At 38.4% G+C, this 17,324-nt stretch overlaps 1 protein-coding gene across 1 annotated transcript in view; it reads right to left on the minus strand.

Annotated features, from left to right (window-relative positions):
- Nucleotides 1-3,757: 3,757 nt before the first annotated feature.
- LOC132109805 (trafficking protein particle complex subunit 11-like) overlaps nt 3,758-17,324 on the minus strand; it is a 39,333-nt gene continuing 25,766 nt past the window's right edge. The window contains exons 10-30 of the mRNA XM_059516157.1: nt 15,521-15,668; nt 15,347-15,440; nt 14,590-14,669; nt 14,272-14,350; nt 14,114-14,168; nt 13,863-14,008; nt 13,719-13,780; nt 13,434-13,566; nt 12,672-12,802; nt 12,443-12,598; nt 12,158-12,345; nt 11,801-11,949; nt 10,973-11,094; nt 10,747-10,866; nt 10,522-10,587; nt 8,582-8,738; nt 8,378-8,489; nt 8,088-8,176; nt 7,342-7,475; nt 4,599-4,766; nt 3,758-4,363 (exon numbers count right to left, since the gene is read on the minus strand). Of these exons, the coding sequence (XP_059372140.1) occupies nt 4,322-4,363; nt 4,599-4,766; nt 7,342-7,475; nt 8,088-8,176; nt 8,378-8,489; nt 8,582-8,738; nt 10,522-10,587; nt 10,747-10,866; nt 10,973-11,094; nt 11,801-11,949; nt 12,158-12,345; nt 12,443-12,598; nt 12,672-12,802; nt 13,434-13,566; nt 13,719-13,780; nt 13,863-14,008; nt 14,114-14,168; nt 14,272-14,350; nt 14,590-14,669; nt 15,347-15,440; nt 15,521-15,668 (2,431 nt within the window). The 3' untranslated portion in view covers nt 3,758-4,321. The remainder of the gene's footprint in view (nt 4,364-4,598; nt 4,767-7,341; nt 7,476-8,087; nt 8,177-8,377; nt 8,490-8,581; nt 8,739-10,521; nt 10,588-10,746; nt 10,867-10,972; nt 11,095-11,800; nt 11,950-12,157; nt 12,346-12,442; nt 12,599-12,671; nt 12,803-13,433; nt 13,567-13,718; nt 13,781-13,862; nt 14,009-14,113; nt 14,169-14,271; nt 14,351-14,589; nt 14,670-15,346; nt 15,441-15,520; nt 15,669-17,324) is intronic.

The raw sequence follows: 17,324 nt of genomic DNA on the forward strand, positions 1-17,324 counted from the left end.
TTAAATTTTAAATGAGCTAATTAAGTGGATAAAAGTGTAACATTTCTCAGTTTAAACATTTGCTACATTATCTATGTTCTATTGTGAATAAAATATTGGCTCATGTGATTTGAAATTCCTTTAGTTTTCATTTTATTAAAATTTAAAAAACGTCCCAACTTTTCCGGAATTCGGGTTGTATAAATACGCGGGGAAGTCTGTGTGCTTGCTGAACCTGTTGACTCAAGTGGAGATTTTGGAGGAGATGGGGCGGCAGCTGGACTCAGGAGTGCCGAACCTGGCACTCTGGGACGAAATTTGCACGGTGAATGATTCTGCATTCTTCCCGCCGTGCGGTTCAAGGCTGTGGCCGCATGATGGGTTTGGCTGTGTCAGGTGTGCTGCGACCACCATCTCAACCGCCATGACAGGGCTTTGCAGCAGCCGAGGCAGCAAGAGGGAGACCGGTAGTTGTTAGGGCTCAAAGACCTGCTCACAGTGGGCAGCAAGCTGGCCAGCGCTCATAACCGAATGGATCTGGGCCTTGGGGAAAGCATTCTTTTGTGGCCGTGGCGCCTACAAACAATCCGTCCCCGTGAAGAGAGAAAGAAGAAACGTGCGACCTGACATGCAGGTATAACCCCGTCCCTTCTCTCTCCGCCCGCAAAGAGGAGAAGGTGAGTATACAGCCTTCTTGTTCTGAGTTCAGTAAGGGCCTGGTCGGTAAGCTCTCCTCAAAGTCAGAGAGATGAGGGAGTCATGTCCAACAGTGTCACCAAGCACTCACACAGTGTTTTTAAACACTTTTCAGCTTGGGGGAACTGATAATAAAGAATACATAATCACATCCAAGCCACGGGCAGAGGGTGATATGCAGTGGGAGCCAATGCGGTGGCAGTGATGATGACATCACTGTGCGACGTGTTTCCGGCGGAAGTGTTCAGAGGACTTCTCTCTGCCTGAATAGCCATTTGGCATGCATGCGCAGTTCACCCATGGGTTATGTCAATGATTTCACAGGGGTACAGACTTTAGTTTGCCATGAAACCACCTCGATTCAGCAGAGTGATTGTGTCAGTGGCCGAGAGAGAATCGGCTTGTGTTATGATGGCTGAAATTGAATTTACCAACCTCACCCACAGAGGATATCTCTCTGGGCTTGGCCCATGAGATGTGGAATTTGAATGCAGCAAGTCTGCCTCCATTGTTCATACATACTATACAGTGCAGGAGCCTCCTCTACTCACTCACTTTATAGCAATAAATGGTGAATCTTTGAAGAATGGTCTCAGCAGGGTCATATTGTCCCTTTTCAATGCTCAGTGAAGGATATTTTATGCTTTCTTCAAGATCTTCTAGATAAGGGGAAGGCTTTCTCCACCATTAAGGTGTATTTAGTAGCTATTTCATCTTGTCATGTAGGTTTTGGCGAGATAGACAGATGAGTATTGGTATTTAGACAGATGGTTCCTTTATGGGATTTATCCATCATCCTAGAAGTCCTTTGTCAACATCCTTTTGAGCCACTGGAGGGAGTTGGGCTTAAGTTGATCTCTTTTAAGATGGTGCTGCTCATAGCCTTAGTAAAGGGTAAGCATGTGAGTGACTTACAGCCCGTCATGTTTGCAATTCGCTCCAGGGCTCACTATGGTTTCCTTTCATCGTAAACAAGCTTTTGTGCCTAAGGTAGTTGACTCAGCATATAGGTGCCCATCTACTGAACTAAGGAGCAAAAGTTGAATTCATTATGCCAGTACAGGCTTTTCATATGTTTGTGAGGAGAACAGCAGGTTTTAGGACTTATGACAGCTATTTGTGTCATGGGCTACTCTTCACAAAGGGAAGCCATTGTCTTGTCAACGTCTGTCTCATTTGATCATAGATGCTATATCTTTAGCTTATATCTGCAAGGGTATTCAACTTCCCAAGGGCCTGAGAGCCCACTCCACTCTGGGGATGGCTATATCATGGGCCTTCCTCAGGCGAGCAGCAAGTTGGGCTATGCCTCGTAGTTTTGTGTGGTTTCATAGACTGGACATGTCTGAGCCATCCCTAGCACATTGCAGTGCTGTGAGCCAGTAGGTCGGTGACCATTTAAAAGGTTAATTCACCAAAAAAATTAAAATTAGCCTAGAAATTACCCTCAAGTCATCCTGGGTGTATATTACTTTCTTCTTCAGGTGAATCCAGTCAGAGTTTTATTAAAAAATATCTTGATCTTTCAAGCTGTTTAAATGGTGCTCAGCAGGTGTTGCAGTGCATCAGTTCAAAAGAGGTTAAATAAAAAGTGCCCATTCTTAATAAAAAAGTGTCTCACAAGGCTCCAGGGGGTGAACAAAGTAATTCTGTAGTGAATCGATGCGTTTTTGTAAGAAAAATAACCATATTCTAAACGTAATTAATTTAATCTAGTTTGTGCTCACTGCTGTACACGGAAGCAGCTCTGGGTGGATGTCATAGGAGATTCCACAGTTGGTCATGCCCAAAGCGATCCCCCATAGTGAAACACCTCACTCTGCTATCAAAAAAACAGGTTAAGGCTAATTAACCCATCGTTTCCCTTTGTTTCAGTAAATGAGTCCGTTATTACTAGAATCTAAGCTTAATCCACTATCACACAAACATTCTGTGTATATCTTGTTTTATTAATTAATTAAATGTGTTATCCCCTCCCCCCACACACCTACTGTATATATATATATATACTTTTGCCTCCCAAGAATTAAGATATATTAGAGAAAAAAAATGTAATTGTTACATTCAAAACAATCACATTTTTCCCTGAAACTCTCAATATCATAATGCATCTAGATGTACATTTTTTGATCATTTGTCATTTACATTACTATATAATACTGAATATTATCATTTTCTTTTAAATCAGCATAAAAAATAAAATATACAAGTACTATGATATATACAGCTAGAATTATGTATTTACATTTGTTCAACATTTCAATAAAGTGTTATTTCCATTATGTTGATGAGAATTTAGAGGCAAGTATTGCTTAAAATATTCTTAATTTCTCTAAAATACTATTTTTTTCCTTCTTAGTATTAAATGACCCTAGAGCTTGACATGATTTGTGACATTCACCCAAACAGAAATCAGATCCTAAAAATCTCAAACATTGTGAGGCCCTGCTAACCGACACATTGTCAATGTAAATCTTTTTTATTCTTTGGCGATGTTCATATATTTTCATGCCAATAAAGCTTCATAAATCTTATAACAATGGTTTAACAGATTTAGACAGGGTGTAAGGAATCTGGGCTTTCTCATGCTGACAATTTTCGGACAGTCATTTCCTCCTCCTGTCTAACAAACTCTCCCACATGTCCACATCATTGTAAGGTAATATGTTTAATGGAAGCCAAGTAGCCATAACCTCACGTAGCCTGGTTTGTTTCCAAGTCTGTGAGCCGTAAAAGAGGATAGGAGAACAAAGAGACTTCTCACCTAGGAAACAAAATCAAACTCTGGTATCTGTTTTGCTTTATAGGAAGCCAGGAGGTTTGTATTGTACAGGCAATGTATTTTTCTTACCTAAAGGTGAGGTTTTAAGTTTTTAAGGAATTAAGTTTAAAGGAATGGTTCACCTCAAAATTAAAATTCTATGATAAGGCTGATGAGAGGTACTGCACAAACTTGTGTCTGGTGAATGCACCCAATTTTAACTAAACTTTATCTGAAACCAGCTGAGAAGTGCTCTGGATTCTGTTTAGGATCAACTTTCTTTTTACCTCCACAAGCCAAACAAATTATCATATGATCGGATTGAATCCTGGAGTATTTTTATTACGTTTTTTAGATGACACTTTCTTAATATCAATAGCAAGATGATTAAAAATGGCTGAATTAATGAAGGTTTGTGTAAATAAAATGTATAATCAAATATAAAAATCTTGTACAGTGTATACAAATGGTGAGATTTTCTACACTTATGTCCAATAACAGAGCACCTCTTGAGGGACACAAACCACAACAACCAAAAAAAAAAAAGTTTATTCAACAGCTATTTTCATGTCAGTTTAATGATTTCTAACATTATTTAGCAGTTATTTAGTTTTAGTTACAAGGATATTTTCAGAAACATTTTAGAGAATAGGAGTACTGTAGATGAAATGTTATTTAAAAACCAAATCTCATGCAAGCAACATTTCAGTCTTGTTTGACAAGCAACAATCTAGACACAACAAAATCAGCTGAAATCCTTAAAATTTAAAGTTAAGTTCAAATCATTAAGCTGTAAACACGTGTTCTCCAAGGAATGTTCAGCCTTCATCCTGCAACAGTATCCATGACAACACTTCCGAGCTGGGAGATGTGCTTCTCTCTTCCTCACGCTGCTTCTATGGAAGTGTCTCCATTTCTGCCCTGAGGCTGAGAAATCAGAAACATACATGATACAGCGACCATTACAAACTTGAAACAATCTCACACACTAATTTAGTTTCATCCATTAGGCTTTTATCCATTATCCCATTTAATTCAGTTTGAATTCGAATGGAACTGGTCACACTCACTGGATGCTCAGCTCAATTCTGATTGGTACACAACGTTTTCTGACATCAAGAATCATTTGATGGATAAAACTGAGGTGTGTTTAAAACTTTACCTTGACAAAGATGCGTGAAGGCAGGAAGCGACGTAGCAGTTGATTGGAGATGTTTGGAAAGCGCAGCAGGTTGATGTTGAGCTGAGGAAGGACTTGATATCCCGCCATCAGAGGATAGAAATTATACAACATCTCCTGTTCTGCACCGGGCAAAATCCTCATTCGCACCTGCACACAGACACAGAATGAGAACGAGACCTCCTGAGTGAATAAGTGGCAGCTGGAATAGAAGTTTAAGGGTCCTGGGCTTGTTGATAATCAGTGTGTAAAGAGGAACAAATACATTTTTATTCTACTTGTTTGATTACTCTTCTAAGGGAATTTTGCTTCACACTATGTATAGCTTTCAGACAACCTTAGACTTCTTGTGAGTGAGTTTACTCTGGATCATCTGGATGTGTTTTTTCCATTCATTTTTATTAAGACACATTAAAAGTAGAGGTCGACCGATATATTGGTCGGCCGATATATATAGGGCCGATATTTGTCATTTTTTAATATATCGGCTCCGTTACTCCGCCCCACTCACAGACAGCACCGTGCTCAGAGAGACAGCTGTCCTGGAGCTGCCCAGAACGGTGAATGACATTTGTTCAGAAGCATGGCTTGATGCAGACAATAGCCAGGTTTCCATCCAACCATTTGCATTTAGGTGTGTCAATATTCGATAATTTTCATGATCGATCGTCGTTTAAATTAAAGATCAATTAATAACCTTAATGCTGCAAAATGCATCTGCAGCGGTATTATTTGCAAAAGCCACTTGGAAAAAAAGCTTTCACACCCCAATTAAAGGGGTTTTAGTCTGAATAAAATGCTAGTAGCAGGACTGTAAAATGAATAGATGTGATTATGATCATTTGATAAAATGAAGAGAGCGCACCATACATTGGAGATCATTTTACTTTGTTTCCCATCAAGGAGACCGCTGAATGCACCTCTTTAAATGGTTTCGTGGTGCTCGTTGTTGTATTTTAAAACGCAATTGCAATGTTTTCAAATGACACTATAGTATTAAAAATAAAATTATCCCAAACTTAACTGTGGTGCTTGTGGCTGTGCTGTGCAGTCAGTGAACCTCAGTGAATGTTGCTGGTTGCTAGTGTGTTTGGAGCACTACTATTATTATTTTTTTTATATTCTATTTTTTTATATTTTTCAGTTTAATTGATTTTTATTTATAAAACTGTATTTATTTTATTTAAATGTATATTTAAGTTTACATTTACACTCACCTAAAGGATTATTAGGAACACCTGTTCAATTTCTCATTAATGCAATTATCTAATCAACTGATCACATGGCAGTTGCTTCAATGCATTTAGGGGTGTGGTCCTGATCAAGACAATCTCCTGAACTCCAAACTGAATATCAGAATAGGAAAGAAAGGTGATTTAAGCAATTTTGAGTGTGGCATGGTTGTTGGTCCCAGACAGGCCGGTCTGAGTATTTCACAATCTGCTCAGTTACTGGGATTTTCACACACAACCATTTCTAGGGTTTTACAAAGAATGGTGTGAAAAGGGAAAAACATCCAGTATGCGGCTGTCCTGTGGGCGAAAATGCCTTGTTGATGCTAGAGGTCAGAGGAGAATGGGCCGACTAATTCAAGCTGATAGAGGAGCAACTTTGACTGAAATATCCACTCGTTACAACCGAGGTATGCAACAAAGCATTTGTGAAGCCACAACACGCACAACCTTGAGGCAGATGGGCTACAACAGCAGAAGACCCCACTGGGTACCACTCATCTCCACCACAAATAGGAAAAAGAGGTGACAATTTGCACAAGCTCACCTAAATTGGACAGTTGAAGACTGGAAAAATGTTGCCTGGTCTGATGAGTCTCGATTTCTGTTGAGACATTCAGATGGTAGAGTCAGAATTTGGCGTAAACAGAATGAGAACATGGATCCATCATGCCTTGTTACCACTGTGCAGGCTGCTGGTGGTGTAATGGTGTGGGGGATGTTTTCTTGGCATACTTTAGGCCCCTTAGTGCCAATTGGGCATCGTTTAAATGCCACGGCCTACCTGAGTATTGTTTCTGACCATGTCCATTCCTTTATGACCACCTTGTACCCATCCTCTGATGGCTACTTCCAGCAGGATAATGCACCATGTCACAAAGCTTGAATCATTTCAAATTGGTTTCTTGAACATGACAATGAGTTCACTGTTCTAAAATGGCCCCCACAGTCACCAGATCTCAACCCAATAGAGCATCTTTTGGATGTGGTGGAACAGGAGCTTCGTTCCCTGGATGTGCATCCCACAAATCTCCATCAACTGCAAGATGCTATCCTATCAATATGGGCCAACATTTCTAAAGAATGCTTTCAGCACCTTGTTGAATCAATGCCACGTAGAATTAAGGCAGTTCTGAAGGCGAAAGGGGGTCTCAGTATTAGTATGGTGTTCCTAATAATCCTTTAGGTGAGTGTATGTTCCAACAAATTTGAAAAATTCTGCTTGAAAAATTATCTTAAACTTTTATGTATATGATTGACAATCATTGATAATCATGATTGACAAGCATGCAAATGAAGGGGAAAACTTCAAGCCATCAGCTGACCCTGACCTCTAAACATCGGCATTGGCTATAGAAAAACCCATATAGGTCGATCTCTAATTAAAAGTTTCTTTATTATTGAAAAGGTAAAAAGCAAATATATCCATTTAATTTAGTATTCATCAAATAAAATGTATGTGAAGGAAACATGAAGCCACTTTCTGCACTGACCTGTTTGAGTCCACTAAACATAAAAGCATCGCTGGGCTCCACGCTGATCTCGACATCCTGAACCAACCCAGTTCGATTCTCCAGATGGTACCGAACAGGTAAAGACTCGCGCACGCGACCAAATGATGGCAGTTCTAGAACATAAGAGGGTGAAGGTCTATTCAACAGCAAGAATGAGAACAACAATTATAACTATATTTGCATCATCACCAACCAACGCTAACGGTCTGCTTAATCTAAGCTTATGTGCTGCCTTTTCAAAGTAATGGAAGTGGATGTTGGTGACCTGCTGCTAATTTTCAATTCGCAAAATTATGCAAAAACAGGTGCTTTTGGGTATACGAGACAAAAGGAGTTGGGAGAATCTGTTACTCTGCTTAAAAAGTTTAGTTTTTGAAGACAAATGTTATTCATACTTCCATGAGTCAGTATCAATTTCAGCTTCTTGTTGCATTTACACAGCTTTAAGCAGCAGATGCCCTCAGCATGCTACATTTTGAGTGCATCTAAACGGTGAAACTAGCTAGTGTAATCTGAACCAATAGTGAATTTAGCTAACAGTCAATGTAGTGGAAAAAAGAAGAACACAACAGTCTTTTTCACTGCAACAAAGGAGGCAAGATAATGTTGTCGGAACAAGCACTAAGTGAGGTAATTTTATTTTTACATTGTTTTCTGTGTAGAGCTTTTCCGCAGTGTCTTCTGCTGTTACTACACTACTGATTTTAATATAAAGACGGACTGACCTGCATGGACATAAAGAGGAATATTCTCCACCATCACATGTGGCAGAGTAATGATCGTTCTCACCAATGTCTCAGCAAATGCTGACTTTCTGGATTTAAAAAAGGTTATACAAGAAAATAAAAGCTGTGTGCTTTTACAGAGTATTTATTTAAGCAAGTTATAAATGTACAAACTTTAACATTCTTAGTAAATGGCTCATAAGACAATAGCATGAGAAAAGGAGAGTCATCACTTGCTCACTTGCACAAAATATGCAGGGTAAAAGTGAGAGTAAATAGAGTGCTGTCACCTCTTCCAGGAAATTATATAGTGTCCCGATGCCACAGTACTGGTGCCGTTCTGAACAGGAGGACATTTGAGCAGGAAACACTCACTGGCACATTCGCTGGTCTGAAGCGTGACTGGACACACAGCAGAAATGAATTATACTCAGGCCCTAAATAAATGTTTTTTTTTTTTTTAAATACCGCCTTCAGAAATAAAGTTCTCCCACCTCCTTCTACTTGACTCTGGGGCTGATCGATGGCATTCATACTGGAGGCCAGCTGCACTTCACTGTTCACCAACTCGATCGGCCAAGGGGACGCACTTAAAATATCCATCATCAACAAGAAGGGGATGTCCACGTACACATGCTCCAAATTCTCAAACTGACACACACACAGAAAACTGTAGCAAACTTACAAAATATGTGTTCTTTTAAAAACTGGACAAAAAAATGAAACACCTGTCATCATTTATTTATCTTCATCTACAGTCGTGGCCAAAAGTTTTGAGAATTACATAAATATTAGTTTCCAAAAAGTTTGCTGCTAAACTTTTTTTAGACCTTTGTTTCAGTTATTTCTGTGATGTACTGAAATATAATTACAAGCACTTCATACGTTTCAAAGGCTTTTATCGACAATTACATGACATTTATGCAACGAGTCAGTATTTGCAGTGTTGGCCCTTCTTTTTCAGGACCTCTGCAATTCGACTGGACATGCTCTCAATCAACTTCTGGGCCAAATCCTGACTGATAGCAACCCATTCTTTCATAATCACTTCTTGGAGTTTGTCAGAATTAGTGGGTTTTTGTTTTTCCACCCGCCTCTTGAGGATTGACCACAAGTTCTCAATGGGATTAAGATACGGGGAGTTCCCAGGCCATGGACCCAAAATCTCAACATTCTGGTCCCCGAGCCACTTAGTTATCACTTTTGCCTTATGGCACGGTGCTCCATCGTGCTGGAAAATGCATTGTTCTTCACCAAACTGTTGTTGGATTGTTGGAAGAAGTTGCTGTTGGAGGGTGTTTTGGTACCATTCTTTATTCATGGCTGTGTTTTTGGGCAGAATTGTGAGTGAGCCCACTCCCTTGGATGAGAAGCAACCCCCCACATGAATGGTGTCAGGATGCTTTACTGTTGGCATGACACAGGACTGATGGTAGCGCTCACCTTTTCTTCTCCGGACAAGCCTTTTTCCAGATGCCCCAAACAATCGGAAAGGGGCTTCATCTGAGAATATGACTTTGCCCCAGTCCCCAGCAGTCCATTCACTATACTTTCTGCAGAAGATCAATCTGTCCCTGATGTTTTTTGGAGAGAAGTGGCTTCTTTGCTGCCTTTCTTGACACCAGGCCATCTTCCAAAAGTCTTGGCCTCACTGTGTGTGCAGATGCGCTCACACCTGCCTGCTGCCATTCCTGAGCAAGCTCTGCACTGGTGGCACTCCGATCCCGCAGCTGAATCCTCTTTAGGAGACGATCCTGGCACTTGCTGGACTTTCTTGGACACCCTGAAGCCTTCTTTACAAGAATTGAACCTCTTTCCTGAAGTTCTTGATGATCCTATAAATTGTTGATTTAGGTGCAATCTTAGTAGCCACAATACCCTTGCCTGTGAAGCCATTTTTATGCAACACAATGATGGCTGCATGCGTTTCTTTGCAGGTCACCATGGTTAACAATGGAAGAACAATGATTTCAAGCATCACCCTCCTTTTAACATGTCAAGTCTGCCATTCTAACCCAATCAGCCTGACATAATGATCTCCAGCCTTGTGCTCGTCAACATTCTCACCTGAGTTAACAAGACGATTACTGAAATGATCTCAGCAGGTCCTTTAATGACAGCAATGAAATGCAGTGGAAAGGTTTTTTTGGGATTAAGTTCATTTTCATGGCAAAGAAGGACTATGCAATTCATCTGATCACTCTTCATAACATTCTGGAGTATATGCAAATTGCTATTATAAAAACTTAAGCAGCAACTTTTCCAATTTCCAATATTTATGTAATTCTCAAAACTTTTGGCCACGACTGTACAAAACATCTCCTTTTGTGTTCCATGTATGAAAAGTCAGTCAGGTTTAGAACAAGATAGGACTGGGTAAATAATGACGGAATTTTGAATGACTGAAGTATTAATATATCCACTCAGCTCTTACCTTACTGGACACAAACTTCATAGCCACTTCAAATGGAACAACCGTATCTAATGTAACTGTTTCATCCTGCAGGTAAAGAACAAACACACAACGGTGTATAGATTATGCCTCAAGAAACTAGGTTGCGGTGAAGTTTTTGTCTGGCTTTGACTTAATCTTCACAAAATCTTTCTGTAGCAAGCATTTGCATGGGTTTCGCTGACAGGCTGTTGGGATTCTGCGTACTTTGTGACATTTGCAGGGGATGTCCTTGCCCTCGACCGTGGCACTCACAGAATAAGCCACGTTAAACAGTAATATTCTGGATCCAGTGCTCACGCAGTGGATGTACAGGGGCTTCACAATCTGACACACAAGAACACATGTGCACATCATTACACTGAAGTCAAGATCACCTGATGACCAGTTCTAATCAATTCAGTCTGTAAAACTCAGTGAAAAGAAGCAGCACCTTCTGTCCAGGATGCAGATCTCCGAGGGGAATGTCAGGAAGCAGGGCAGGATGAGAATCATCACACACCTCAATGCCGTTTAGTGTGATTTGGGTTGACTGTGTGAGATTGGCATCTTGACCTAATGGAAACAAAAGAAATAAACACAAATACATTTAAATTAAATTAAATTAAATAATATATATATATATATATATATATATATATATATATATATATATATATATATATATATATATATATATATATAAGACAACAGGGACACATTAAATTGATCAAAACTGACAGTCTGGACCAGATGTCTTTGTCAAATAAATGGTGTTTTTCTTTCTATTCATCAAATAATCATGAAAAACATGCATCATGATTTGCACAGAAAGATTGTGCAGCACAGCTGTTTTTGACACTGAAAATGACAGAAATGTCTCTGAAGATCATGCGACACTGGAAAACTTGGAGTTATGATACTGAAAATTTATCACAGGAATAAATTACATTTTAAAATAGAACAATAATTTAAACTGAAATAATATTTCACATTATTACTGTAAACAAATTAGCGCAGCAATTTATTTTTTTACGATATGGATAAAAGGCCTTTCTTTTTTTGACAAAATACACAGATGTTTTTCATGCATGATGTGCAGATGCGACTAATTGATAATGACATTTGTTGTCGATTATTTTTTTATTATCGATTAGTATTTGCAGCCCTAAAAAAGAAACCTCAAATCATGTCTTTTGAGAGGCATGCTTTTACTTTTGTAAGCAGTAAGCATTTACTTAAACATAAAGATGGGTTTTGTTCCAGAAAACACAGTATGTACCTGGTTTGAGGCCTGCAGTAAGTTTAATATCTTTGGCCACAGTGTCCTCTTCTGATTGGATGGCAACAATCATACAATACATCTCATTGGTCAGTGCTGGAGGCTCATGAGTCAGCTGTACAGAGATTTTGGGCACTCTGGAAATTATCCTAAAAGGGCATGATGGGAAGGAAAGCATTGCTGTTTTATTTTTATAATTTTTCAACTGTAAACTAAAGAAATGCTTCTTGGAATGTGTATTAAAAAATTAAAGAAGGTCCAAATTGATTTCATATAGACTAAATATTTCTGTACTATACTGACAATGACATAATAGATTTCCCAGATTTTTAATATATGTATCTGTTTTTTACTTACATAGTGCTGGACTGTATAGTAACTGTGTCCCAATCCACATGCTGCTCTGGGAGGCGTGTCCTCCTCTTAAAGGACCGGCATGCCTGCAAAGTCTCATGGGAAGAGGCAGCATCCCCCCAACCACCCCGCCAGTTCAGATAGACATATCGGGCCGTCTCTCTGCCTAACATGAGTCGCATACTCGTAATCTGAAAGAGAAACAAAAATAAAACAACACATACTATGTGATTAATTGTGACACCAGTAAATCTGTCGATATAAAATGAATGAAAATATATAATTCACCTCAATCTTCTTTCCAACATCTTCTGTTTTTGCTACAAATTTGAAGCAGTATTTGCGAGTCTTGCGGGGGACGAGACACATGTTCTCCTGGGTGGAAGGTTCTAGAATATCCTTCCCTTTAGAGGCATCCTCCAGCAAACAGTACTGGTTATACTCCTGCAATTCAAACACATCCACTGAGAAATGGAGCTGTGCGTGTGTGTGTGTGTGTGTGTTAGGTGTGCTGTACCTGGTTGCTGAGGCAGACACTTAGTTTTGAGAAGCGCACAGGATGTGGGCAGTCAGCTCTCACATAGACGTGTAGCTGGACAGGCTCATCTATGTGGAAACTAGGGGACACGAACTTGGCTTTGCACTGAACTGAAAATAAACAAACAATATTTAATATTAAATAATATTTATATGCTACCATTCAAAAGTTTGGGGCCAGTAAAAAAAAGAAAGAAATTCACACTTTTATTCATTAAAAATTCTTTATATTGAACAAAATTGAAAATTAAATATTTGTTATAAAGATTTTTAACTTTCCCGATCGAAAAGAATACTTTAAAAAAAAGTATTACAGTTTCCACAAACAATTAAACTGACAATAAGAAAAAAATGTTTCTTGAGCAGCATATTAAGAATAATTTCTGAAGGATCATGTGACACAGAAGACTGGAGTAATGATGCTGAAAGTTCAACTTTGCATCACATGAATAAATTACATTATTACATAAACAAAAATATTAAAACAGTTATTTTAAATTTGAATAATATTTCACAAAATTACTGTTTTACTGCGATTTGTCAGATAAATGCAGCCTTGATAAGCATAAAAGATATCTTTTTATGTTGGGTTTGGAGCAACATTATTACATTAATTAAATTTTGGGGGGCCGTGAACTATATATTTAAATATAGGGGTTACGGTCAGGATTACAGTTCTCCAATCGATGATTATGACCAATTAGGCCAAAAGGCTGGAAAGTGAATATTTTTGAGTGCTTACCAAAGGGCACATAGTCCTGGACCTCAATGGTGAACTCATTATTGCCGGCCAGAGAGATGCGATCACTCCACAGAGACTGGGCCGCCTTCACAGACAACGGGTCACAGTCCGGTTCAGGCTCTGGGACTTCATTCTGACAATCAGAAAATAAAATGTCAGTTTCATAAGCACTGCATCTCTATCTATAGCAGAACTTACATAATATTAAGACAATATATTTCAGACATAATTAAGATTATTTTCAGCTGTATCACTCAGCCCAGTGTGCTATATTTCCATTCATACCATGAGCACTTTAATCAGATTCTTCTCAATCCTGGACTTCTGCTCTTCAGGGAGGATAGAGGCTAAACACACATTTATGATTCTGTTAATGCAGTAACATTTGATTGAGGTGAAGTTGAGAGTCAATACATGCCGTTTATGTACCTCTGCCCACGAGCTCCATGGAGTAGGTGATGTAGTCTTTCACTTGACCCATGAGGTAGGAGCACTTTAAAGCCGTGCACAATATAGACGTCAGCAGAGACCACCAGCGCTCTGTACGGTAGTCACACATCACATAATCCAACAGTCTGGGGAGTCAGAATACAACAGTTAGATGTACAGCTGCAAGCCATTGACACAAGCAAAGTTCCATTTATATAGGTCAAACTCACAGTATACTGAATTTAACTCACTTTAATGCTTTGGTGTAGTCTTTTGCATGGTAATATTCCTCCCCCATCTGAACCACTGTGGAGGGAAACAGAAAATAGAGAGAACAAAAATGATTTACTATGCATTTAAATACAAAACAGAAAATCTGGCTGCTGAATATGTGTGATTTTGGACTAACTGAGATGGCTCTTCATCCGTGGACACTTGTACTTCTTAAACTGAGCAACAGCATTGCTGAGGAGAGCAATGATCAGCTCCTGACAGAAACACACATATTTTTTCTGTAAGAAACATAACATTTTGGTCCCTAAACAAGACTCTTAGCATGATTTATGATCCCTACTCATTATTGTTGACTCATCTCTTTGAGAATTCAGAAATCAATACTTTCTGACCTGAATATTTGCATCTTAAAACATGAGTCTGAAGTCAAATTCTAAAATGAACATGAATTTATAACTTATAATGAAATAACAGGCATTTAAAAAAATCCCACCGAATGAGGGATGTCCCTCTCTTTAACTTGAAGAGCGAGGATGCCTTGTTTCTCCTTCTCAGAATCTGGAGGATCAATGCCTGAGGAATTAAAGTTCACTAAATCAGAAAGAAGACAACAAAACACACCTAAATAACACCTGGATATAGGGCTATGACGATTACAATCGTGATTAATCGCATTCAAAATAAAAGTTTGTATTTACATAATAAATGTGTCTACTGTGTACAGTTATTTTGTATATTTAAAAACACATACCTGTATGTATACATTTAAGAAAAAAAATCGCTATTTACATATATATATATATATAAATTTATATATATATATATATATATATATATATATATATATAATCACGATTAATCATGATTATAATAGTCTCAGCCCTACCTGGATAAGTCAAGCTTTAAATGTATGTATGACTGAAACAACTCATGGCATTTTACTGTCTTTCTAAACTCTAAATTTCTAAACTCAAAAACATCACATTATTTTGTGTTATGTGTTCTACCGTAATATTGAAAGGACAAGTAAAAACCTTATTTTTTTTTTTTTTTTTACATTACAGTAATGTGAATTCGATGTTTTTTATCCACATTACATAACAGGTCGATGTGCTTGATATTTTTTAAATACAATAGAACAATGTAATAAAATGTGTGCTTCTTTGGATTTTGGGATGAAACATGGCATGTTCTGGACAGGATTCATATAATTCAGATAGGATTATAGTGGTTCTTAAGCCATTTCTCACTCTGATGTCCCGGTCTCCAAGGTCTCTGTCCGTAAAAGTCTAGCGCTCCAGAGATGGTCTCTAGTGTGTCAGGTGCAGGGTAGCCCACGCCTGGCTGGAACAGATTTGGAGATTTTGCATAACAAAATAAAATTAGATAACATTAATGATGCATTGCATTGTGGGTAGCAGTACCTCATGACTACAAAGCTGCCCCGCTTGCTGCTTGCGCTCCTGTGCATAATAAGCAGCCTGTTGATAGTAGAAACCTGGGTTCTGGGTCTGAATAGCGGTGAGGCCCAGTTTAATGGCCTCATCGAACAGATCACCAAATGACTGGAACCTACAGAGATGGAAGAAACAAGCAAATGAGTGAATGTATAAAATCAAGACCAGAGGTCACCCATTAGTTGAATCACTTATCAAATGAATTATAATGAATATCAAATGAAAGTATATTTCTCTATACTTTTCTCCCCGTGTATTAGGTTTGTTGAGCAACATGCGCAAACATTGTGCAATGAGTCAGTTGGTGCACTGGTTTTGTGTTTCTTACATCATTACATAGACGTTATGTTTTCAGAAAGTTTATTGCATTTGAGATCTTCATAATATATTAATTACTCAACACATACATTTTGTGAAGAAAACATGAGTGGTGCTTGTCATGGCAAATGGGTGACTGCAAGAGAACTCTAAATGGTTAATAGGGCATGGTTAGATAGTTGCCAGTGTGATTTTTAAAAAAACTTGCATTTTGAGTGAAAACAGCCCACTCCCTTTACTCTACAATGTTCCGATCCAGAGATCTCGCATTATTTTTCAATAGAAGGCTATAGTTTTATATGCTAACAACAACAGTAATAATATGAAAAACCATGTTAATGCATAACATTCAATGAAAAATAATACAAAGTAATTAATGTTTACGCAATGGGCAGGACATAAACTAACCAGAACCACATGGCATTAACATGAGAACATTTTAATAACTCCTAATCATATAGTCAAATTCTGACTGAAAGATGGACATTTTTACATTTGCAATTAAACACTTTAAAAACACTTGAAACAGTTAAAATCCTGTTTTTGTCAGAAAACATGAAATAAAAATGTAGCTTCCTGGCTTAAAAATGTTGAACTCTTTCACTGATGATTCATAATGAGCTTTATTAAAGATCCGTCACCGTAGATTTGCAATAATCACCGTTAAATGCCATAAGACATCACAAAATCACCGTAAGAGCTTTACATGAAAACAAACAAAACATAATATAAATAAACCATGAAACAAACATACATCAAATCACATACAAACTAATACCCATTATTACATTCCATAAAACAAGAAATCCAAAACAATACAGATAAGTCAATTTTACCTTATTCTCCACTTAAACCAGGAGCTAAATCCTTGAAGTTCTCTTTAACCGTATGCCTTTGGATGAATCAACCATGTGCGCTGTAGCTGCGCTTCTTACTACAATTAGTGATGTCCGATTCGTGAACGAATCGTTCAATTTAACCGGTTCTTCCTAGTGAACCGGTTGAACTAGTTCACCAAATCAAACTGAATTGTTTGAAATGGTTCGCGTCCCCAAAAGTATTAATCCACAAATTACTTAAGCTGTTAACGGTTAAGTTTTTTAACGTGACTGACACTCCCTCTGAGTCAGAATAAACCAATATCCCGGAGTAATTCATTTACTCAAACAGTACACTGACTGAACTGCTGTGAAGACCGAACTGAAGATGAACACCGAGCCGAGCCAGATGACGAATGAACACGCCAACTGCTGGAGCAGTTCTCGTTCTCGAGTCATGAACCGGTTGCATCGGTTTTCGGATCACCAGTACACTAAACCGAAAACAGTTTCTTTTGGACGCGTCCAATTTGAGAACGTCTCCGGTTACTATCGTAACCTCAGTTCCCTGAGAGGCGGGAACGAGACATTACGTCAGCTAAGACGTATATGGGAACTCCTCCCTTCTCCACTTT

Source organism: Carassius carassius, chromosome 29, assembly GCF_963082965.1.
Source record: "Carassius carassius chromosome 29, fCarCar2.1, whole genome shotgun sequence".
NCBI lineage: Eukaryota > Metazoa > Chordata > Actinopteri > Cypriniformes > Cyprinidae > Carassius > Carassius carassius.